This window comes from Parasteatoda tepidariorum, chromosome 6 (assembly GCF_043381705.1).
Source record: "Parasteatoda tepidariorum isolate YZ-2023 chromosome 6, CAS_Ptep_4.0, whole genome shotgun sequence".
Taxonomy (NCBI): domain Eukaryota; kingdom Metazoa; phylum Arthropoda; class Arachnida; order Araneae; family Theridiidae; genus Parasteatoda; species Parasteatoda tepidariorum.
In genome coordinates this window covers 88,968,096-88,995,087 of record NC_092209.1, presented here as the reverse complement: position 1 = coordinate 88,995,087, position 26,992 = coordinate 88,968,096, and the positions used below count along the sequence as shown (strand labels likewise).

At 28.2% G+C, this 26,992-nt stretch overlaps 1 protein-coding gene across 4 annotated transcripts in view; it reads left to right on the top strand.

Moving 5' to 3' along the window:
* LOC107442067 (sterile alpha motif domain containing protein 4 smaug) overlaps positions 1-16,528 on the top strand; it is a 77,243-nt gene extending 60,715 nt beyond the window's left edge. For all 4 annotated transcript variants that reach the window (XM_016055532.3, XM_043050979.2, XM_016055530.4 and 1 more), the window contains 6 exons: positions 3,056-3,141; positions 4,650-4,756; positions 6,529-6,730; positions 9,126-9,219; positions 11,032-11,115; positions 16,224-16,528. In XM_016055532.3, coding sequence (XP_015911018.1) covers positions 3,056-3,141; positions 4,650-4,756; positions 6,529-6,730; positions 9,126-9,219; positions 11,032-11,115; positions 16,224-16,246 — 596 coding nt within the window. In that variant the 3' untranslated portion in view covers positions 16,247-16,528. The remainder of the gene's footprint in view (positions 1-3,055; positions 3,142-4,649; positions 4,757-6,528; positions 6,731-9,125; positions 9,220-11,031; positions 11,116-16,223) is intronic.
* Positions 16,529-26,992: the final 10,464 nt, after the last annotated feature.

The following is a 26,992-nucleotide window of genomic DNA, read 5'->3' as shown; positions in this document are numbered from 1 at the left end:
ATTTGAGTGGAAACCCTGATATTTCAACGATACATATCTGTTAATGATTTGTATTTGAAATTAGTCACAACAATAGGGTGATATCAACTATTTTGTTTTTAAAATCACTAAGTTGATTTCTGTATCCGTGTGAGTCATAGTACTACTATTAATACATTTCATCATTGTCTGTCAGTTATCAGTTCTGAACAATTTCACGATTGCTAAGTTCATTTATTACTCACATCATACTGATTACCAATTTTAAACAATTTAAGTTTTTTATATATGTGCAAGATTTTATTTCTTTAACATCAAAAATTCCATATCTGAATTTCTGTCTTTGTCTACAGTATAATTTTATTAATACAAATTTTTACATCGTTTTAAAGCATTTTAAATTACAAAATATATAATTAAACAAAACTAATACAATAGTTCTTGGGGAGTCCAATTATGTACATATGTAGGATTTTTTTTTTTTTTTTTTAAATGGGATAATTTTTTCATTAACTATTCACCAGATTCTGTTCAAATACTTATTATAATAACTATATTTTTGAAAACTTTATCACAGTCTACACATTTTAGTACAAATTATGAAATATGGATTACTTACCAACATTAGGAATTTGTAGTGTATACTGCATCATTATTTAGAAATCTGAGTTTCCTGTATAATAACCTTCCAAAATTTCATTTAAAAGGGTTCAATATATGCATCAATCATAATTTTCTTGTTTGAAAATTGAATCCACTCTTTTTAAAAAAACTTTGCATTATTCTACTGATCTCTGCCTTCAAATTCCTAAATTATTCAAGATCTCTAAAAGCACTTTGATGAATATAATTAAAAATCTAATTTTATTTATTCTAAAGGCTGGAAAATGGTGTTCCAATTTCGTGACATTCTCTTGAAGCTAAATTTCAAAATCTGGAAAAAGTGCTGAAGGACTAGCTGAAATTTATATGCAATATTAAAAGATGACATTTTATTTTTAAAATATTTTATTCATATAAAAAACTGCATTAGTGAGTTTCAGAATTCTTGCAGTGTTGAATTTTTTTTTTTTTTTTTTCAAAATTAGTCCAGTATTAATGAAATAACATGGTGCATAGCATTTTTTAAAACTGCTTTTCTTCATGGGGTATTTTTAAAACGTGCTTAATTTTCCTTTTTTGAATCTGATATTTTTTTCTTTGCCGTGTCGATTTTCTCTTTCGTATTATGCAAAAGCGTTTTCGCATTGTTCTATTCAACATTTTCACAACATTCTACCACAATAAATTTAGATGTATTTTATGTCTGTAACGTTTGGTAGCGCCAATACAGAGCTGGATTCGTTGATATTATTGCACTCTCATCTCATGTACAACTCTGCAGAATTTTGCAAGTTATTCTCAATTTCAGGCTTTATTTTCCACCGTCTGAAATCTAATCGAAAAATGTCTGTCTTTTTATAGTGTCTAATATAATCTAGAAAAGAGTTTGTCAGAAACTAGTTATTTTATCATGATCATGTAAAGGCTTTGAAAATTATTTTACATTTTGTTAATGTATATAGTGCTTAAGAAATATTTTTGAGTGCTTAAAAAGTGAATAAAAGGTGCTTATCTTTTGTTGAGAGATTTGGTTATGCACCCTGAATAAGTAAATATTTGCACTAATTTTATGTAGTCAAGATATAGCAACATGGGGCCGTTCAAAAAGTACGTACATCCCGAAGGGGGGGAGGGGATTTGCTATTATGTACGGTTTTGTACGATGGGGAGGGGGGGAGGTATTATACAAAGTACGTACTTTATAAACATACACCAAATTTAAATTTGACTTTATCCTACACCCTCCTTAAGTAAATATTTAATTTTATTTAAAACATAATTATTTTAATTTTTATGAAAAAGGGGGGTAGACTAATAAAATGTACGTACTCTAAGGGGGGGAGTAAGACCTTATGTACGGTAATGTACGAAGGGGGGTTTAAAATTTCTCCATTTTTGTGTACGTACTTTTTGAACGGCCCCCATAACATTATGTAGGGGTGATTGTATTACGGGTTTGGCTTCGAATTCCTTATTTTCCTTATCGTTCTTCTGGGAATAATTGCTAGAAACAGATGTGGTTTTTTCTGCGAATCAAAAACTTGAAATACACCAATATTTTTAACCTTTTGCTAAATTACATTAACGGCACATTTACATGCATGTGATTCTTCCACCAATTTGATTCTTTTAGTATGTCGGATTTTCCTTATTTTCCTTATCGTTCTTCTGGGAATAATTGCTAGAAACAGATGTGGTTTTTTCTGCGAATCAAAAACTTGAAGTACACCAATATTTTTAACCTTTTGCTAAATTACATTAACGGCACATTTACATGCATGTGATTCTTCCACCAATTTGATTCTTTTAGTATGTCGGATTTTCGCAATTTTGAATAGTTGTAACTGTACCGGAGTCTGCTAATATCTTGATTCTTATTCACTCGATTTTAATACGAAGCATCGAGTTTCATCTTTTCCTGATCTCAAAGTTATTATCCTGATTCGTATTAACACGGTTTAAAAAAATACTCCATCCCGATACTTATTCGCAGGATTGAAAAATCCAATATCAATGTTTGTATTTTTACGCATTTTGAAACCCAATATCACAGCAAATTCCTACTCATGTAAGTTTAAAATCCCAATATCACACACAATTCGTATGCACACAGTTGTTTTGTCAAACTTCAAAATTTTATTTTTTATGCGTAGTTAAAAAAGCATGCTTTGCAATTTGACTTTACATGATCTAAAAATTATACATCGTGATTGGTATTTACGCGATTTTGGAATCTAATATCAATATAACTGATTCACTAGTAAGGAAAATTCCAATCACAGTTTACTGATAGAATTTTTATTTTACTTTATGATATATATTGTTCTGTGTGATATTGAAAGAAAAATAGCAAATAATTGATTCACAATTGCACCTTAAAATTTGATAGCTTTATTATCAATATTATGTCAAAAGTTTTATATTTTAGTCATTTAATGGAAAACAGGAAGTGAAAAATTCATTTTCATTACAGTTTGTGCAACTCTGTTGATTTCGCCTAATCAGGATGAGAATTTGAATTTCTTTGTGATGGTTGTTGACAAGTGCCTTAGCCATGAGGTAATCTTGAACTTTTTTTTAAGATTTGAAAATTTTTTTGAACTATTCTTAAACAATATTGATTTGGTATAAATCAATTTGCTCTTTGTTTAAGAAAGAAAAGTCTTAACATTTTTTTTAAAATTTATTTTAATAATAAATTTTTAATTTTTGAAATTGTGTAATTTCAAATGACACTTTATGTAGGTAAATTTGTTTTTACTTAATAATTAAATAATAAAAATTAGTCTTTAATATGTATTTTATGCCACTCAAACACCAAAAAGGAGTTTTGGTAATTTTTATACTTGCGTTTTAAGTCATATACTTACGTTTTAAGTCATTTTGAATAAAATAGATTTTTTTTTCTCGTATGCAATATTCAAAATTTCAAATTTCCTATGAATAAAAATGAAGAACAGAATTTTTCTTGTTAGTGCAAATTACCAATTAGATTTCAAGACATATATGCCTTTTCATGGATGAAATTTAATACCAAAGTAAATAACCTTTTTTTTTTTTGTAGTCCCATTAAAGTTTTAAAAATATTCCCATTCCATTTACGGGGATTCTGCTTGACTTTTGAATACTACGCAACCTGGATTACCATTTTTTTTTAATGCTAAAAATGGGTCCCTATTTAAGATATAATTCGCTTAAACTTTTAAAAAATGTTTCAAACATTTAAAAAAAAAAAAAAAAACTATTTAACGGAGGGAGAAGGTAGTTTCTAAGACTGAAAAAATTCATTTGATATTGAGTGGACGAACTCTCAACCTCTTCATCTTTAATGATTCCTATTAATCTTTCCATTTATGAAAATATAGATAAACAAAACAAAAAATTTCAATGAAGTGAGAGTTAAATTTGAAATCAAAAGTTTTTACCTAGAGCTATTTAAAGATTTTAATCAAACGTGTGGATCAATTAAAATCAGTAAGCTATTTTTTTTGTTTATTTTTTGTTTTGTTAATATTTCATAGTTTGTTTTAATATTGCAGACATAAGTAAATCTGCTGGTGCGTTATTTGAAAATTTTTCTCTCTGAAAAATTATGCATGCGAGAGGACACTTAAACCTTTTTTTGTGCCCTCTTTAAAACTTTTGGCGCATAAGCAGAATCTTTGTATAAGACTATAAAAAGTAATTACCAATAAATAAACTTCTTCTTTTTTTCCCCATTTTAACAGACAGATGTCACATTTTGAAATAAATCATTCTTTAGACAGTGTTAGTTTGTCTTGAAAGTTTCTCTTTGTATAAAGATTTATGGATAAAATAAGTAATATAAATGATAAGCATTTACAAATTTTAAAAATATTTTAAATTCAGCATTTTTAAATCTTAGCAATATAGAATGTTAGAAGTGTGAAAATGATTAATTTATTATAGAAATTTCTTTACCACAACAATTTTGAGTATGAGCTAGCATTTACAATGAAAACATATTTATTTTAAGAAATCTTTTATTATTAAAAAAATCTTTTATTCTTTGGGTTTGTGGTCTTAATTGTGAATATATTTTTCAGGCATTTACTCCTGTACAGAAACGGAGATTATTTGCTTGGAAGCAACAGATACAAAAAGCATGTAATCCCCTTCCTCCACGACGCTCTTTGGACAACAAGCACAGAAAGTAAGCATTGTTCTTTGTTTCTGAGGAATCATAGATATAAAATTCTATTTTTCAGAAACTATTTTCTTTCCTTAAAACAGTCATTGATCAGCCATCCCAGTTTTTGGGTTTACGACTACTAATGTTCAACTCCATAGCCTTGTCATATTGAACCCAATTCAGAAGACAAGGGAACTACTGGAAGATCCCGATAACCTCCCATTGTTAGCCTGATGGCAAAAGGACTAACACATGATCCGTCTACCACTCAGGATAATTCACGTCAACACTGTGGTCGGTATGAGCCGGGTGCAGAATTCGTATCGACCTGCCATTGACGGAATTCGAACCCAGTTCTTCTAATTGGAAGACAAACTCGCTATCCTCTGAGTCATCACGACTCTTTGCAATGGATATTTTTTATGACTGTCGTCGAACAGTACATTATTTTATTAAAATAAATAATCGGCGAAAAATAATTTTTGCATTAAATTATCTTTGGATAAACGAATTTAATAATTGCGCACAGGAAATTTTCGAGTCTCTAAAAAATTCCTCGAATACCAAAATACGCAAAAAATAAAATATCAATGGATCCGAAATGCAGACCTCCCTCCCAACCAAACTACTGGGACCCTATTTCAGATTGTCGCTACCCCTAATATTTTATGATTAAGGAATCAAAATCCGTGTATGGTATGTTTATTCATAGGAAGAATGATTTTGCCACTTAAATTATCATCTGCACTGTTAGAGGTTACATTACTTTGAACCATTAAAATTGAATCCTAGTACACGAGGATCTGATTGTTAGATTAAAAGTAATTGCAAGTGATTTTTTTTTATGTATATACATTGTGCTACATTTAAATGTGTACACTTGTGGTGCATTGCTTTAGAGATCAACTTTTTAAAGGGATAACTCTCTGTCCCCCACTTCTAATTTCTAAAGTCCTATTTCAGTAAACCCTATTGATTGTTTCTCATGAAACTATTCACTGTGAACGACAGTTACAGGGTAAACTAATACTGGATGAGTAGCTTTTTTAAAAGGTGCTTATTTTCACTTTTAAAAACCCTTAAGGGTGCTTTTTTTGTGGTTGTTTTTAAAATGTGCTTAATTTTTCCCTTTTCAAAAATGAGATTTTTTTTCTTCGCCACTTATTGTGCAAAAGCGTGCTTTTCATATTGTTGTATTCAACATTTTCACAATTCATTCAACCACAATCTGTTTCGGCGTACTGTCAATCAATAGCGTATGAAAGAGCTAACCATTTCACATGTTTGATGAAATACTCGCGAGTCCGCATGTCCATATACTTAGCTGGGTTCGGTTAGATTATGGCACTCTTAAGTGCAATTCTGCTGCATTTTGCAAGATATTCTCAATTTCCGACTTCATCTTCCACCCTCTGATATCAAAAGCAAAAATCTCTAGAATCATTTTATAATGGCTAATCTAATCAAGATTAGTTCCTTGTCAGAAACTGGTTATTAATTCATTGATTTTCAAGTACAAAATATTTAAATTATGTACTTTCTGTCGAAATATTTATTATGTAAAAGAAGAATACATATATTTATGTAAAACCTTCATTTGAACACACTCTTCTCTTCTTGACATCAAAAAAAAAAAAAAAAAAAAATTTTAGATGTTTGTAACAGATGGCTGTTCATTCTCTGCAAGTTCTTTTAGTTTCTAAGTCTTAGTGGGCTTGACTGTATATGTTGATGTGCTTTGGACATAAATAACTTATTCACTAATTTTGTTATTGTGTGTGTGTTTTTTATAGCAAGTGGAACAACTATCATAATGGTGGACCTAATGAATCTGCAGAATCTGTTGTGGGTGGTTCAGTCTCATTAAGAAGGCGTGTGCCTGTTCAATTTCAACAACCTCAACGCATGCCACTTTCCAGGCAGAATGGCCAATACTCATCCCAAAGGAGTGTACCTATATCTACTGCGGTCATAAAAAGGCCTAGTCTACAAGATGTAAGCTACCATATTTACTTTACCTTATAAACAGGCTGACCAAAGAACAGGGAAAAGTTTTATCAATCTGCTAAAATCGAGGAATGCCCAAGGAGTCTGGAGAAAATAAACTAATTTGAGTTTGTGGCGTCATTAAAAGTTGTGAATAAAAAAAATGGCTTAACTGGAAATATTTATAAAATTTTATGCGGATGGTTACAACATACCAGCTAAGTCTCCTGTTTTTTTAACAAAGACTTCTGTATTTTACGACTATTTTCTATTTACCCTTATATTCTCAAATTTCTGTGTATTCGTTCAAGAAATTTTTTTACAAAATTGGCTATTGGTATTTCTGCTGATGGCTTATTTCTCAACAGATGGTGCTAGTGTCAATACTGATGTTGAATGTTAATAGTAATAAAGTAATTATAAATAATGGTTTAAGAAATTTTCTTATGATTAAGGTTTATATGCATATATTTCCAATTTCGAATTTCTCTTTTTGACTTACATGATTATACCTGATGTATCAAAACTTTACGTGTAGCCTGAAAAATTTCGCTAGTAAAATCTCCTTTATTTTATTTCTCCTATATTGGCAGGTATGTTACAAAAATCAAGTAAAAAATTGTTAAAAATAAATCATACAGTAAAAATGAAGAGAATATTTGAATGTCTTGCTAGAATTATTGTTAAATAAATTTCTGAATACTAAATGATGTCTTGGATGGTTTAAAACTTTATAAATTAGAATAAATTGAGATTATCAGTTTTTGTATCACTTTCATATATATGTCGAAATTTATTATGTAGAATTTTTTTAAATTATGCTTCATTATAACAAATGATTATTTTAAAATTTTTCTTCTGTTGATCTATTCGTACATTAATTCAATTATAAGTTTAGGACACAAAATTATAAAGTTTGATAACTTTCAACTTGCTTGTAACAGCACAAGTCTTTTTTGCTGCTTTCCAAATCATTATTTAATTTTTATTCACATGATCATAGCTGCCAACTCTACTGGATTTTGTCAATTTCTCCTGGTCTACTTTTAAAAATCCCTTTAAAAATAGAATTTTTGCATAAATTTTTGCTTGCTTGAAATATTTAAATATTACTTATGCATAATGAAGCGATCCTCATTTGTTATAATCAGTTTTATCCTTTTTTTATTTTTTATTTTAATTAACTTTTTTTTCTTCGGAACACCCTTTTTTAAACTAATTCCTGGTGCATAGCACTTTTAAAAGGTGCTAATTTTCGTTTTTTAAAACTGCTTTCTTTCATTTTGTGTTTTTAAAAAGTGCTTCATTTTCTCTGTTCGAAAATGAGATTTTCAAAAGGGGAATGTCTATTTTCTCCATGTACTACGTAAAAGCGCTCTTTTTCAAATTGTTCTATTCAACGTTTTCACAATCTATCTTCTGTCACAATCTATCTAAAAAGTGCTTCATTTTCTCTGTTCGAAAATGAGATTTTCAAAAAGGGAATGTCGATTTTCTCCATGTACTACGTAAAAGCGCTCTTTTCAAATTGTTCTATTCAACGTTTTCACAATTTATTCGCCACAATCTATTTCGGTGTACCGTCAGTCATTAGCATATGAAAGCACCGATGATTTTACATATATGATGGAATACTTACGTGTCCACATGTGCATTTATTGGGTTTGGTGAGAGTATTGCACTCTCGTGTGCAACTCTGCTGCATTTTACAAGATATTCTCAATTTCAGGCTTCATTTTCCAAACTTTGATATTGCACTAAAAATTCTTTTGATCATTTTATAATAGCTAATATAATCAAGAAAAGAGTTCTTCATCAGAAACTAGTCATTTTATAATGATCATGTAAAGTCTTTGAAAATTATTTTGTTAATGTATGTAGTACTTAAAAATATTTTTGATTGCTTAAGAAGTACTTAAAAGGTGCTTCTTTTTAGTTAAAATGTTTGGCTATGCATCCTGTAGTAGAAAAAATCTTTCTACTATCAATAATAAAATACTTGTCTGTTAGTATTCAAAATTATCAGTTACATTTAATGTCAATCATAACCTTAATGTAAAATATTTAGTATATTATGCTACTGTTATCATGAAATTTATAGTATTTTATAAAATCTACTGGATTTTATTTTCTATCCATGTTGGCAGCTATGCCTGTTTTTAGTATTTTATTTTTCTTATTGTTGTCTTATGCCTGGTAGATTTGCTTAAAGAATTTTTTTTTAAAAAATTTAATTTCTGATGAAAATTTACCGTTAACAAAAATATTACTCAATAGTATGTAGATACTTTTTAAAAAATCTAGAAGTGTCTTTTTTTGTGGGGGGGGGACCTTGTTTCTTGTGCTGAAGTTATTTTTGCTAGTTATTTAAAGTGCTTCTTTTAAATGTTTGGTTCTATTGCAGCATATGAAGCCACATGTTCAAATACAACGGACAAATTCTGCTCCAGTTCGACCAAACCCCTTGCCAATGTCTATGTTTGGTAAAAATGTGGATGGTAAGAACTTACTTTTTGTTTAAGATTTCAGTATACCAAATTTATTATTTTTCAATAAATTTTTAGGTGTAAGTTAGTTTACTCTTTAAAAACATTAGTCTAGAATTTAAGTTCATCATGCCAAATGCATTTGTGCTAAGAAACAGTGATGTGCAATAATTTTCAAGTATTTTAAGAATCGGTATAAAGACTTGTGTTTAACTTTTAAGTAGTATAAAAAGTTTTCTCATTAATATTAAAATGTACTGGTTTTTCAATTCATAAACTTGTTAACCCCTTGCACTATTTTCACCAGTCAGGCTTGTTGTTTAATTTCATGTCAACCATAAATCTCATGAGTCTGGCTCGTAGTCTACATATCGCAAGCCTTACTTAATCTCTGGCTAAACAAGAACCTCTGAATGTGCTCTCTTCTTTATATGAATATGTATTTTATATCTTGTCTCCCCTCTCTCTCTCTTGTCTTGGACTCTTTACGCAAGCATGCCTGTGCATAAGTTAGGCACGGCTTGTTTCGAATTTCAGCATACTGCAAGGGTTTAAACAACATTTTTAAATCTGTTTTTTTGCAAACATATTAAAAACTCCATAAGATCAATTCTGACTGAAACAAATGAAGCAGTTTTTACTAGCTAGAAAGATTTTGTCTTCTAGTCTTTCTATATATTCAATAACATATTTTATCTTAAGGGTAAAATTTAAGTAGAGTGGGGTTTAGTTTTTTACTACCACTGTAAAATGAAATTGTATTTCCACGATAACCTGTTTTTGCTAGTAGTCTCTAAAATTTTGTGAACAAAAGTATGATAGTGGTAATATAGTCAGCTATATGCTCAACTCATCGATATGAAGCTGAATGGTATTGTGGGGATAGTAGTTATAGACAATGTCAACATTAATCTATGAAAAGGGACCCCAACGTAGAATCTAGTTAACATGTCTTATATACTAGGGCAGTGTTTCCGAAAGCAGGGGTCTGTCCAGGCCGAATTTACTACCGTTTAGCGGTACCTTCACAAATTCAATTTTAGGTAAAACGGTTGTTTCACAAATTCAACTTCAGGAAAGACGGCAGTTTCACAAAATACTTTTTCTTAAAAATTTATTTTTGTATCTCTTAAGAAACGATAAATCTATATTTTTACCATGTTTTTGTATTGATTTTTTAATATAATTTTTAATTTTTCACAAATTATGTCAAAATTTTCACAAAATAAGTACTTTTAGAAAAACCTAAACAGACCCCTGCAAAGTGTGGTACGCGTATCCCCAGGGGTACGGGAGCAGTTTAACGGGGGTACACGTTCTTATACAAAATAGCTTGAAAAATTTTCAAAAATCTTTATTTAAAAACAAAGCTAGCCATGAAAATTTATGATTACATATTTTTCTATTGCTATTTTTTGCAGAGTTAACAGTTAATAATTACTGGTGTCAAGATCCAGTTGTGATTTTTAACTTTTGTGCAATTTTTTTACAGTAAAAAATACTTTTTTTTTTTATTAGTTGTACACAGCGTCGTGAAAAATTAGAAAGGGTACACAAAAGTCATAAGTTTGGAAAACACTGCACTAGGGAATTAGAATTGTATTTTTATAGTGGTAGATACACTACAAGTTAGAACCCTAGTTTTTCAAGATGAGAGTTCAGGACCCTAACTGCTGAGCCATCGTGGCTCAAAAACAATCAACATTCTTAATTTATAACTCTTTGTAATTCCTATGTTTTGTTTCAAGTTTTCATACAAATCAAGTTCAATTCTTTTATGTTGAATAGAGTATTCCTTTTATAGAAATATGTTAATATTTGCAGGAGTGGATGCAAATGATCCTGAATTAAATATTAGGCTGGAATCTCTGTGCCTCAGTGTGACCGAGCATGCTCTTGGTGGTTTTGGTGAGTTTTTTTTTTCTCCTGCTGTAAATAACATTTTTCAACTATACCAGATTATATCAAACACTGAGTTTTAATTTTATTTTCAAATCTATTTTTCCATTTAATTTAGTAACAGAATGGAATGTTCATATAAAATAATTTCGTTTACTTCTATATTTATGTTATACATATATGTATTGAAAATTTAGTGGATACTGCAGTGTTTTCTTAAAACATGTAATATTTGTTGTCATATATTTATTCTACATAAGATTTTAATACTTTAAGTAGGTATGGAATCAAATACTTATAAGATATAAAAAATGCAGTAGATAAAAACTTTAACTTTTTGTCTTGACATTCTTGAGTTTAACTTTTTGTCTTGACATTCTTGAGTTTCAATTGTGCACAGAATATAATATGATTATAAACAGATATGTATAGTTGGTAACCAGAAGTTGACAATTGGCTCCGCCTTCATCACATGATATCCAACAATACTATTCCGCTATTTTTGAGCGAAGGATATGAACAAGGTTGCTATTTGGCGATTGCATGACATAAATATTTATTTCGCAATCTTTATGTGCATATTTTTTTAACATTAAATATTTCATAAATTTGATAATATTTCTCTCTTTTGAGTGAATAGTTTGTCCTTTTTGAGACATTTTGCTGGGAACAGAAGTTTTTAAATTTAAGATGTATTTAATTAGCTAGAGAAACGAAAGCTATAATAGCAGATAATAAAGTGAAGTAAGTGATTGAAAAAGATTTCACTGTTTGTGTTTGGCGCATATTAAGGGTTGTCTCAATTTAAAGGGCAGAGATGTTTCTCCTTTCCCTCGCTGAAATGAACTCAGCCTCCAAGGAGGGGGAGCCAAGTGCCAACTACTGGTCAACGAACTATATATATGTATAACATACACTAACACCATTCATGCAAAAAATCTTACCATTACTAAAGAAGAGAAAAAGTTGTCAATACTTCCTAATCCTAGCCTGCATGTCAATATGGCAGTGAATTGATATTAGAAATCTTTTTCTACACTTTTCTTGCAATTACATCATTACATTCAACTTTAAAGGAGGATTTCCTCTCCCCCCCCCCTGCTTTTTTCCATTAAATAGAAAAAAATTGCTCAAAAAATCGCACATTCAGATTCATAATTGCACAATTTAAATAAAGTATATCATTATTTAATTGAAACACTGACAACGTTCTGCAGAAAAATGTTTCCTCAAACTTCAGGTATTAAAATTATTTATAAAGTGTTTCAGTTGGCAATTTTGAATTTCTATTTTCAGCTTGTTTGGTTGTTAACTAAACTCATACCTATGGTATAAATCAATTTTATAAAAATTAAATATTTTTCCTTAATTTTCATATAATTTCATCAAAATGAGTTTGTGACGAAAAGTTTGAAACTAGCTGCTAAAGTTAATCAAATGCTTTGCAGTAATTTTAATTTAGATTTTTTGTTGGCAGTTGATAGAAAGTTCACTTTTTCCAAGTCTAAAATAAATATGAATTTTAAAATAATCAAGTTGAAACAAAGAAATCAAAGGATTTTAATTTTTGATCCTAATTTTTATTTTAATAATGCTGGTAAATTTGCAGAATCTTAAAGTCTGAGTTTAGGGACTGTCCATTAATTGCTTTAGAGAGTCTTACCTAAAATATTCATTGTTTTACACTTTCTGTAACTTTATGAAAAAGAAATTCCATCAATAGTTTTACTATATCAAATTTTATTATGATTTCACTTATTTATTTTCAGCAAGTTTTGTTGGCAGGAGATAATTATTGATTTATCTTTTTCATACATGACTTTAAAATTGTCAAGTGACATATTCACTGCATTTTCAAGATTATGGAACTCCTACTTTAAAATTATTTGATTAAAGTTACCTTGAGCTCAAAATTTTTAAGGAAACATCCGTTTGGGAAATATTATCAAATTGATACTTTTTTTTTCTTTTCTAAGCAACAATCTATATTTAAAAAGCCTTAATTTTTGGTATTGTGTTACACTTTGTTTTGTTACGCAAAGACTAAAGATATATAGAAAAATGTTGGAGGAATACAATTAAATAAATGAATTTAACACTCAACTCAAATATTAGTAAGTAAAAATATCTTGCTTACTGCTTTGCAATCTGCAGGAATGAAATTTATCTTTCCTGAGTTTTCACAAGCTTGCACTTTATTTGATGTAAAATGAATAAATGTTATTATAAAAACAGATTGCCAGATTTAACATTTGTATCAAAACTTTAAAAGGTTTGAAGGCTGTTGTATGAATGATAAACATTGTATTCATTTTACTTCTCTTCACACGTTCTGTATTAATAGCTACAATTGATTACTTTTCCATTAATTTCGCTCTCATGTTAACAAAATGTGCTTTCATAAAATTACGATAAATATAGTTTTTATCGACATTTAAGAGAAAGAACCACGGGTTGGTGAGCAACATGAACGTAAGGCCTCTTAATACTATAAAAAAAAAATTTGATTTCTTTATTCAGTTTTCTATCTGTAAGTAAAAGTAAGTCGTAATTATATTTTATTATTCTTTTAAAAAGTAATCTGGTATCCTCATACTATTCCAAAATATGTCCTTATTTGAAAGTTGCTTATTAGAGTGTTATTTACTGACAATAAAAGTCTGTCATAATGACAATTCAAAATAGCAGATGGAATTATGGACAAATACACATATTTAATATTAAAATAGGAGACTACGAATGAATGCTTATTTCAATAATTAGTTGTCACAAATAATAAATTGTGATCAACAAAAGGCTGTTGATTCTAAAAATTGCAGAAGTGGGGGTTTAGATTTGTTTAGCCTCTTGCTGTATTACCATATTTTTATAGTTGTGTAAAAGTTTCTCTTTTAGTCAGTTATGCATTGCTGCAGACTCTTCTGCATTTTGCCAAAGGTTTTTGCATTTTCACAGAGTTTTCCGTCGTTCAGCATTGTGACTTAAATCTTCGGTCTTTTTTTAAACTTGTGCATTAAATTTCTCCTTCCTGTTATATGATAATATAGTCTTCAAAAATATATTTTATTAATAATGTGTTTTAAAGTTTATTAGTGTTTTAAAAGGAAAAAAATCTGAATCTTAAAACCAGTGTAAGAAATAACAAATGTAGAATACTCTTGTTGTGAAAAAGATCAACAAGACTACATAGAGAATCTGCATGATTTGAGCGTGTTAAGAATATAGGATGGGCAATTGAAAATTTAATGGGATAATCACAAATGTTAACAATAACTGTCAAAAACGTTTTAAACAAGGTCACTTGGAATCATTGTGAATCAAGTGTGCAAGAAATACACTGAAATTCACTATTCAAACTTTGCATGTTCTGATTTTTAAAAAGAGGAATTTAAAAATCTTCGGAAAATTCTCAATAATAACTACCGAGAAACGAAAGACGAACCATGTGAAATGCACGGGCAGGGTTCCCACGGTACTTGAAAAACCTTGAAAGTCCTTGAATTTTGTTGGAAAAAAATCAGGGCCTGTTGTTGAATTTTGTTGGAAAAAAGTCTTTGAATTCTACCATAGGGTACTTGAAAAGTATTTGATTTTTTAGGAATTAAATCAATACTAATCTTTCTTACTAAAAAGCAGTAAAAAAATAATAAATTCAAAGGAAAATTATAGAAATTCTGATAGATGCAATTTTTAATGCTTGAAGTCAAAACATGCAAAACTTTTCTCTCCTAAATTTTTTACACCAGATTATTGCTCATCTCTCTGATGTTTGGAGGCTGAAATTTCTAGCAAATGTAAGGTTTTGTTGCCATAGTTTTCGAATGATCTATAGTGTTTAATCGATTTAGAAATATGTTCAATGTGTTAATTTTATTATTATGACATGTTAATATTGTTATCCTATTTGTTCTTCTAATTTACCTATTTAGTTCTACAGGTTTCATTGATTATGAATAAGCATTGTGATTCACATTCAACTGATTCTTGATTCACGGATCTGTATTCATATAAATTGTTCTACGAATTGTGATGTGAATGAAAGTGATTAATGAATCCCCTATCTAATATTACTTTAAAGTGATTTGCAAATTACTCGTCGGGATTCATATTCACAGTATTCACACATCATGATTTCAATTATAGTTATTTTTGAATCATGTAACGTAATACATATTTAAGTAATTTCAGAATCATGCCTCACAATTCTCCTTCTAGTAGTTTACAAATCAGGCATTGCGATTCACAAAAGAGAGATTTAAGAATTACCACTCGCAATTCTCATCAAAATGATCTAAGAATCACACATAGCTGTTCTATATTAAGCACCTTTTGAATCACAAATTGCAGTTTTCCTCATAATGTTGTTTACAATTCATATGAAAACTATTAGCTAATCATGCAACAGAATTCATATTGAAGTGATTTATGTATCACACACTGTGATTTACGTCTTGTTAGTTCGTGCGTTTTGTATCATTTGCTATTCACATTGTTCAGATTTAAGAAGCATACACCGCAATTCAATTTCAATTTACAAATCACACATTGTGATATGTGATTTACATAATCTTTGAGACTTCACCTTTCTTATAATTTTGATTTGCATATAGTATATCTAAGTTCATATAAATGTGTACTTTTCACTATTTTTAAAATCAAATGTTCACAAAATTTTAAAAATCACGCTTCACATTTTATAGATATATTTTAAAGAAAATGAAGCTTAGTGAGTCTTAGTTTTATGTAAAATATTGTCCTACAATAGATTTTGTTATGTTCAAAATACATTACTGATATTTTGAAGTAACAAAATAGATAATTTGTTATTAAAATCGAAACATATGTTAAATGCATGTAAATTTTGATATTTTATCCAATTATATTGTTTCTTAAAAATGGAACCCTGACTGGGATAGAAGACTAATATCTCAAATAGTTAAATGCTCATTCCCACGCCATAATAAAATGGAAGAAAATTAAACCCATTTTAAAATCAGTGTGGAATAACTGCATTTTGCTGTGTCTATTTTTGAGCTTTGTGTCCAAACCGAAAAGCTCACTGATGCTGAGTATTTTACTGCATATAGCTAAACTATAGTTTCTTTTTCACATTCTAGATGGAGCTGTGCCTTTGTTTTAAAGAAAGGATCTACTAAATATATATATATATATTTGCTGTGTGTGCCAATGACTTCAGTTGCTTTGACTTCTGAATGGATGTGTATATTGTTATATGGTTGTTTTCATCTGTATTGTAAAGAAGAAAAAAAAATAGACATTTGTATTTTTCTGATTATCGGAGAACCATCCTCTGCTGGGAATTTTTTATTTTTACTTCCAAGACGACAGCTTGACTGGATTGTATATTTTTTAAACGTCTTCCCTTCGCTTTAAAGTATATAACTTACCTGTTTAGGAAAAAGAAGCAATTTAAATTTTTAGTTTAAAAAGCAAAGTGGACCAAAACTTTGTTGTGCCTTAAACTCAAAATGTAATGCTGTGCATAAATATTTCATATATAGATATATATATATATTTTCTTACATTCTGGTTGTTTCAGTCTTTACGCCTAATATTACTGGCTGGCCGTTATCTTAAAATTGTGCTGTTAAGTTTACAAATATTTTGTTAAATATGCTTTAAGATCTCCCCCCCCCCTTCTATGAATTGTGAGTTTGGATTTCTTGCATACCTTTGGTTTTAATTTGCGAAAAACAGTTCAACAATTAATGTTTTGATTTTTTAAATTTTGAAATAGGCATATAATTATTTGTTTCAAGGGTTGGAAAGATGTTTGCATACATACTCCATAGCGGCCAACTCTACTGGATTTTATAAGTTTCTCCTGGTTTAATTAAAATTCTCCATTTTTTTGTACATTTTAGAAAATTCCCTAAAATTAGGTATGTTTCCTAAAAACACCTAAAAAAATCTCTATTGAAATAGAATTTCTTATACATGTTGGCAGCTATGCATTTTCCAAACTTTTGATGGCATTTCCATGTAAAATATAGCCATCGTGTTAGGCAATTTTCTATTCTTTTAATTCTATTTATTTTTTTGTCTGAAAAATTGCAATTTATTTAAATCAAAGTTTTTTTAATCATACATTTGAATTTTGGAGAAAATTGTTTTTATTTTATCTGTATATTAATTTATTTATTCTGTCTCTTTGAGCCTAAAAAATCATGTTAACCTTGTATTTAATAAATTCCAATATTTATTCCTACCCTAATTCCATAAAAAATTGTATCTTAAGACTTATAGAGAAAAACTATCTCTTTTTAGATGCAAAAAGTTCAGTTAGAAGAATCCCGTATTAAATTATTGATTTTAAAATACTTTTTAAGATGTGTATCGAGTGTTGATTAACATATTAGTTTAGGAATTATTTCTTATATGGTTACATTAAAGGCAATTTCAATAAATTTTTTAAACTTTTTACTGTGCTTTTTTCCTTAGACTAATACTAAATTAAAAATGAATTTTTTTTTTTTTTTTTTTGCAAATCCTTTTATTTGATTTGAAATGTTTTTCTTGAGTTAAAATCTAAGTATGCAGCTGTGAAATTTTTAAAAACCCACAATAATTAGTAATATTTTGTGAAAGATATTACTTTCTGTATTAAAGAAATTTATGCATATCATTATAGAGGAAATTATTAGACAGCTTTTAAAAGTATGTAAATAATGAGCATACATTTCATTTAGATGGATGTGTACATAAGTTTTTACATAACTGAGATTGAATAAGTCTGACACAATCAGTATTCCTTTAGTTTTTAGACACCTTGTATGCTTGAACGATAAATTAAAAGCAGTTGAATTAAATCCTTTTAATACATTTTTCATTTCGGTTTTACTTTTTTGTAAGACTGTATCAGTGGTAATTGTTTAATTTGTAATAAAAAGGTTCTGTTAATATTTTTGAAGCCTTTTATGGAAATTCTATTTTTGTTTTGAAAATTTGGTATGTACCATTATTTTTTAAAATTCTGTTGACAATTCAGATGGCCAGGTAAATTTTATTTTTCAGTGGGTTCTCACTAATATTAAACTCCAGATAATAGAGCTTTTCATTTTGAAAGTCATTCAAAATTTGGATTGTTCTTATGCTATTTAAAAAAATTTAATGAATTTCACTTATAAAAATAGTATTTTCTGTAAATTTTTTCAAATTTATTTTAGTATTTTGTCAAACTATGTTCAAGATTTAGACTACAAATTTATAGTGAAATTATTTTTAGAATAAATTTGTGATTGACTGCTAAACTGTTTTTTTTTTTTTTTTTTTTTTNTTTTTTTTTTTTTTTTTTTTTTTTTTTTTTTTTTTTTTCATGAATTAAAATAGATAAAAACTGATCAAAAAATGACTGCACCGTCAGATTAGTATTAACAAAAGTCAATGATTATGTATTTTTTTAAATAATAAAGTCTATTATTATTGTATCTAAATCAGATTTGATTCTGATTTTTAGTTGTTTTTGATTAAAAGGTAATTTTCACTCTTACAAAAATCCAATAAATTTTTATTTATTTTTTAATTATGAAGACCATAATTATATCTAACAGTGCTCCCTCATGTCAGGGAAATCCCGGAATTGTCAGAGAGTTTTATTTTGGCTCTTAAAAAGTTTGGAATAGTCAGGATAAAACTAAATTTTTTTAACCAAAACCTGGAAAATTTCTCTGTCATACCTGGAAAATAACCAATCTTAGAATTGTCAGTAACAGTAATCAGTTATTGAGATTAGCATTAATTTCAGCATCTATTACAATTATTATTCACATTTTTGTGTAACCCTCCTCATACAATAATATATTTTGTTTTGCTCAGATAATCTAATATTTGGCAATTTCCAATAAAAGAATCAGTGATGAAAAAATTGCAAGGCATTGATAAAATATAGTCTGAATTTGAGAGGGAACCCTGATCTAAATGAAAGATATAGCTGTGATCATGTAATAAAAATGCATAAAAGTAAAAACATATTATTTCTACGTCAGCCACAATGAATAAATACCTCTTATTTAAAAATTCAATTAAAATTTATTTTAATATAATCTTGATAATTATGGTCTTCAGAATATTTATTTTCAAAAGTTATGAGTTAATCTTAATGAATGAATTGTCGAGAGAATTTTATCATTTGTTAAATTCTTTCCTGTCCTAAATTTTTCTTCACTGCTGTGTTCTCAAGAAAATCTTATGCCGATACTGAAATAAAGTATAGTAAAAATTGTAAAAGCTCCAACTGTTAAATAATGGCCAGAAGTTGAGGCTGTGATAGTTATATATAATGTTAACTGAAAAAAAAAGAAGCTATTTTCCTGGAATACTTTTATTGCTGTCCAGTTGTTAGCTGTGTTAACTTTTATTTGAATATTATGAAATTTTAATTTCTAACAAATGCCTTATCACTGCTGGTCCAGTGCTGTATATGTTAAAAGACTGCAAAAGTTCTATATATATAATCTCTTAGCAATAAGCTTCCAATATGGATTGTGCTCAATGCATTTTACTTTTCTTTTAATTGCTGCTCAAGTTACGTGTTTTATTTTACCCAGCAAATATATATTAACACAGTGTTATATTGTAATTTATGCCAACTATCCATATATTTTCCATAGTTATAAGAAATTTACTTAAGTTTTCTTGGAATGAGATATTAAATGATAAAAGGTTAGTGAAATTCATATTTTTCTTTCATCTATTTTGTTTTTTATATTAATTATAGAGCATAAAAAATTGGTGTATTTTCATTTTTTTTTATCTAGTTTTATTTTCTTTCTTGGACTTGGTACTATTAAATTGAATTTTCCTTCAAAAATAATTAAAATATTCTCTTTAAAACTAACTTTTTTATTTACTTTTTTTACTTATTTTTCTTAGTTATTGAATTCAGGGATTAAATTCCTTTCTCAATTAAAAAGCTTAAAATTTTGACTTCTTGTGTCGTAAATGCTTAATTTAAAATGGCTTATAAAATCTTATTTTTAAGTAATTTCTTGGAAACTTCATTACTTTAAATTTTTTGTTGTAGTGTAAAAAATTGCTTTGATTAACAATTTGTGAACAATATTTAAAAAAAGAAAGATGCAAAAAGTAACTTGCAAAGTAAAGTGCTAATTTTAGTAATGGTCTCGTTGCTTTGGCGTCTATTTCAATAAAACATATAATTTTTTGTAGCTTATGGAGAATTACTGTTTGGCATTCCTGTGTTATGATCTACTTTTTATAAGTGCAGGTCTACTTGTATGTTATGATAAAATTTATGGATAAAATATTTTAATCTTCTAAGTTGATAAAAATACCAAAGAAGATCTTTATTTTATTGTGTTAGTGGCTGGTTCCGCCTATATTGAGAATATATCCCAGAAAAAAGTTTTATTTTAAAATTTACTATCTATATTTTGATGAATGTGATAATCTGGCAATTTTTTTTTTTCTTTACTGTCTTAGCTACATTTTGTGTACAACATGAAAACAAAATGTCCTTTGTAAATTTTACCTGAATTTCTGTTTAAATATTTAATTAAAGAAGAAAAAAAAATTTTTTTACTCCTAGTAAATAAAATTTAGATTAGCTAAGCCATTATGCACAGATGGAATATGTTTATATCTTAAAGTTCGAGTATTCATTTTGTTTTAGAAATTATTTTTTCCTTCTGTTTTTTTTTTTTTTTTTTTAAATTTGTTTCCAACAGCTAAAATTGCTGTTATGTTGCTTAATTTGTAGGCTTGATATCTTAGAAAATAATTCTGGATTTCGTTTAGAAAATATATATTTACTGTTTTATAAAAAGTTTTCTCATAAAACAGATTTCAGTGAATATTGCCAATTTATTAAAACTTCAAGTTTTTAAATGTATATGTTTGTAAATATATTTTGTATGTCTGGTTTGTTTTAGCCAGATTTTGGCTCAATCTTTTTTTCCGAATGGTGTTTATATTATGTTTTAATCGATTAGTATTACCTCTTCCTTTGTGGATTAAATTTGGGGAGAAAGAAATTATTACTGAATTGTAATTATGAATCACTCTATTCAAATATTAAGAATTTCAAGGCTATCAAAACTTATAATTTCAAACTTTGATATTTTTGGCTTGCCTTTTTTTAAATGATGCTTACAATATTGATTTTTATATCCATCTTTAGCTTACTATACGGCTCAAAAAAAAAGTTTGTGTTTGGCTGTCGGATAATTAATATGCAATAATGTGTTAATTATTTTACATCAGTATATGGGTTTTACCAGATTTAAATTATTTGCTCACAATTATGTTAACAGTAATATATCTACATAAGAAACATACTATTTAGACGACAATTATTTCTCCTAAAAATTAGGATCTCTGCAAATTAAAATCTTAAGAAAATTGTGAATTTTTTACTGGCTTTAGTTCCATATCACATTTTTTTTTTTTCATTAGATAATGGTTGTGATTGTTTTTTTTTTTTTTNTTTTTTTTTGTTTTTTTTTTTTTTTTTTTCCTTTAGTGATATTAATTTAGACAGTTCCACAGTTAAAATTAAATTCAAATCACCCACTAGTTGTAGTGTTTTCTGCCTCAATTTGAGATTTTCTTTTTAGCTTTTTTTTCATTATACATATTTTTTATATACTTCATTTCTGCCAATTGGCGTAGTTCTGTTCTCTTAATTTTTTTTTAATTGCTTATAAAAAAAATTTGATTAATTAGCTTATAAAAATTAGATTTCTTAATTTAATATCTCGACTTAACTTGCATACTTGTGTGTGTAAGTTATTTGGTAATTTGTTTAGTTGGTAACTTACAGGCAGTAGTTGATACTTTTTAAAGAAAGATTGCTTTAATTAGAGTAAAAATAATTTTTTTTTTAAGTAATATATAAATCAAAGAAAAGATAAGTATATACAACTGTATTGTAATAATTTTTGTTAACTTTATAAAAAGGTAATCTGACATATCATTCTTAAATACTAGTTTTAATAAATTTTATCTAGTAAGAGATTTTCTTAGACTCTGTTGTGTAATTCCTGTAAACACATCAGAATTTTTTTAAGAGTGTTCAAGAAATTTGTGTATGTGATTTTTGAAAATTTATCTGATATGCTGGTGGCAGCATTGTTATTGGAAAAAGATTTTTCACTTGCAGTATTTTTCTTATGAAAATTTTGTAATTTTTAATGATGCATACTTAAAATTTTATTTAAATTGTAAATTTGGTACAGTAAGCAAATTAGTTTTTAAACACTCCTGCTTTGGTCTTGATACATGGGTTTTCTTTTTTTCTCCTTATGATGTGCTGTATAATTTTATAGCTATGCATTGGACGAGTCTCAGGCTTTAGCATTTTTTTTTCTTTCTTTTTCTCAACATGTCGTTCTTTTGAGAAGAATTTGACTGTATTGACCGCCAGGCTGTATAATGTAAATAAGATGAATCTGGTTATTGGTTGATACTGTTTATTTGAAATAAAATTATTGCAATGATCGCCTTTTTCTTTTATGTGTATGTCCAAGGTGGGTGAAATCACTGCAGATAAACTAACAAGAGTAAAAATTAATTAAATTTATGCAGCTCAAAAATCTTCAAAACCCTAACATATTAAAAATAATAATAATCTATCTGGTTGAAAACTTGTGTACCTTTCTGTTCATCATCCTGGTGCTTCCGGCCCTTTGAGTGATTATTACAGTGAACTCTCACTTATGCACCTGTGTAAGGGGCCAAAAAAAAGCGCATAAGTGAAAAATTTCAAAATTCTATAATGCAAAGTAAATTGCAGTGACAATATGAATAAATATGTTTCTAAAGATAAAATGTTAATATTTATACTGTTTTGGTATTTACTATAATTATACAAAGAAAAAAATTATCATAGCTTAAGACAAATTATTTTCTTACAAAAAAATCATAATACATGTTTGCATTTGTTTTTGACGACGTATTTCAAAAACAGTTTTTTTTTCAGTTCATATAAATGTGATAAGGGGGAGTTTCAGAAGCAAAATTAAATTGTAAATAGTCACGAATAGTGTCTAAAGCTTCTAATATTGCTGTGTGATTTGGAGGAACTTTATCATCCTCGTCACTATCATCAAAAAATTTGAGTTTTATGGGAGAGGGTGAAACATCACATGATAAATTTTAAGAAAAGTACTAAACGTCATAATATGCTTCTCAATAAGTTGAACCTCCTCTTATTTACTCATGATGTCTATCTGACTGCAAGTAAGTGATTGCGGTCTCTTTCATCTTTCGTATTCCAGGTGTCTTCTTTTTCTACAAAACAGCATGGGAGTAAAACTGACCCCTGGACAAGAGGAATGGTCATTTTCTTAAAGATGAATGGGCTTTCATTGTTGTTGGTGCAACAGATAAGACACACTATTCAAAATTCTAGAAAGAATGTCTTTCCAGAAACAGCAATAATGAAAAGGTCACAGGGGGAAGAAAATTCAATGGGATATAACAACATATATTTCTTTTTATCTGTAACAAGGATTGCTTATTAGCCTCATTTTCAATTTAAAACATTTTATTTTAGAAAGAGAAAAAAAATATTTAAAAGATAAAAAAATTAAAATGCTAGCCTAGAATTTCGGCGCATAATTGAAAAATTTATTTTTAGAGCGACGCATAAACGAAGAATGTTTACCATTATTTTCATACCTTATGTACTGGGACCTGTAAAAATCGTCGCATAAATGAAAAAGGTGCATAAAAAAGGTGGTGCATAAGTGAGAGGTCACTGTATTACAATATTACTATGCATTATTATAACATTAACCTACCATATATATTTACATGGAGTCAAGACTAAATTCGAATCCCCGCGAATCTTCTACAAATAAACCATTATGTACATTCTGTGCAAAGCGAACAGTTTTATTTGTAGGGTATTCATGCACCTGGAAAGTCATGAATTTCGGTATTTAAAAAAGGAGTCATGGATTTAGGTCACCAAAAATTATAATTTTTAAAATGGAATGACCCCCTCTAATCTTTTGGTGTTCCGAATATCTGAATTTGTAACAAAATCCCCACTCACAGTCATATTTTATTAAAATATAAAATGTTTTTATCATGTTCTTTAAAAGTTATGGTTTTCTTTCAAATAATGAAAGAAAAAACATTTTTAGAGCAAATTATCTTCTGCGATTTTAAAATTTTTGTTATTTTCATCAATTTAAAATTCTAACTGCAGCAAGCCAGTCATTGGCGAATTTTAATTTATTCGGAAATGAGATCAGAAAAATCAGGAGTATTTGTTTTCTTTTCGGATGAAGAAGAAAAGTATCTAGAATATAATTCTGCAGAGAAAAAGAACAAAAAATATTTGCTTTTGTATTTTTTTCAGCTATTTTATTCAACTCTTTCTTTACTCTGTTTTTTAAATTTAAAATCTATATTTATAGATTTTAAATTTAAAAAACAGTAAAGAATGAGTAATGAAGATGATGAGCATAACAGTTTTGTTTATACCTATCATTTCGATTAATGTTAATATAATGCTTTTTTAAAATTATTGTTGTGTTTTTGTCGGAGAAAAGAGTCAAATTTGTTATGCCATGAAAAATTCTTGGTATTAGTCATGAAAAGTCATGGATTTGAAAATCTAAAATTTAGCAGATACCCTGTATTTGCTCTGAAACGTTATTTTCTCTTTACAAACTGGACACTACTTTTTCTAAAATGGAAAAAAACTTTTTCTGCTTTAACTTGCAAGGAAAAAACCTTTTCGCCGTTTTTAAAGCACATATATTATTGCTTTATCCATAACTAAAAATATTGTCAAGCTATTTCACTACAAAAGAATTGATCTTTCGCCTGTCACCTTTCCTTATCTTTGCAAAGAGAGGAGAGAAAATGATACTGATCTAGTTAAACAATTTGAACAGTGGCATCTTTTCATCTGGGCAACTTAAATGCTTTTTCCCCCACTGAAAATCCCTTTCATTTTCTTATCAATTTTAAGACTATTTAACACAGCAGGGGTTAAAAAAAAATATCTGAGTTGTTCATATCAACGAAATATTCAGGCACTTGTTAAATGATCAATTGTAAATAATCAACTCCAGGGATTCTCATGCCTTACAGGTATGCATTGTTTTTTTTTTCTGTGCATCTTGGGAGGTTTACTTTCAAGGAGGTGTTAACCAAGTTTCTTATCAAGTGATAGGTGTTACATACCCTCCAACTTATGAAGATTTTGAAAATAATTCTTTCTAGTGGTAGCGAACCAAAGTAGAAATTTTTAAAGCAAATGGATCTCTCATAAAACTTTTATCAGAACTTAAGAATCTAGCCATATGGCCTGCACTTTTATAAGTAATAGTGGACAAGTTACGCTAAAATTAAATTTTTTTAAATATTAAGACTTTAATTTTGCTACCGTCTGAAAAGAAGATTTCTGAAACTACGGAAATTCCGTAGCAGTTGGAGGGTATGGGTGTTAGGGGGTGTTAACTTAATAATTGAAAGGACCAAAACTCTCCTATTCGGTATCATATAACTAACTTGAATATCTAACTTATAGGAAAATTATATTCATTTATCTGTATCTACATCTAGAATTATGTATTTATAACTAATTTTTTCATACATCCTTTTTTGTATAGAAAAAATATTTTTTAAAGTTGAAATAAATATCCTTGAAACCAACTTCGTTTTTAAGGTATCCTTCCCATTAACGGACAATTTTTTCAGTCCTAAGAATATCCACTGAACCGAGGTTTCACTGCATTTAGCTTTTTTTTTTTCATTTGAATTTAATGAGAACAAACAAGAGTGAATAAGATATAAATTTTTCATATGTTGCAATACTTTTTATATATTTATGACCTTAAAGAACACATACTAAGAGGTGGGTATAAAACAGTTTATGCTAGATAAAGCCCCCTTTTTTTTTGTTTGATGAGTTTGATCCTATTTTTGCTGTTCAAACCATGTCAAAACTTTACTTCCTACTGTGTTTAAATCTGTTTTTTTCTCAACAGCCTGATAATTATAATTATTTAAAATTGATGTGACAATTTTTGATAATTGGACTGAGATGCACAGGACTGTTTCTATTGATGCCTTAACAATTACTTCACATTTTGATTAAATTACAACGAAAGTCCAAATTTTTAATTTTACCTTGATGGGTACAGAAAAAACATTAAAAATTCTATAATTAGTAATGACAGGGTGCGTTTTAAAGGTGCTTTTAAAAAGTGCTTTAATTTTCCCTTTTTCAAAATTACATTTTTCCTTAACCATGTTTATTTTTGCCATGAATTATACAAAAAGACACAGTTCACATTGTTCTATTCAACGTTTTTACAATGAATTCAACCCCAATCTATTTCAACCTATGAAAACGTCATTTGTTTTACATGATTTAAAATTTCATGATTTTTGACAATAGTCAAAAACAATGTCAATTTTTTTTTTTTTTTTTTTNTTTTTTTTTTTTCCTTTTTTTTTTTTTTTTTTTTTTGACAATAAAAAAAATAAAACCGTCAATTATCAAAAACATTCCAAACCCTGTGCTTAAAAAAATTTTTTGAGTGCTTAAAAGGTGCTTATTTTTTTTTTGAATAATTTGGCTACACACCCTGAATGAAACTTGAACTTACAATCACTAAGAATTGTATAAACTTAAGCTCTTAAAATTTGCCGATGGCCCATATAATTACTTCTGCAGTTTAAGTTTAATAATGTTGACAAAAATAAAAATTGAATTTTGGTTTGATGTTTGTAGTTTAATGTAGTGGGTTTCAAAAAGTGCAGGAAGTTAAGATTTGACTAAAACAAAAAGTTAGGATTTCATAATGAAATTAGACTTACCACTATTATTCCACAGGTCAGAAAAAACCTGGAATTGTCACAACTCTAAGAAACAGGGAAAGTT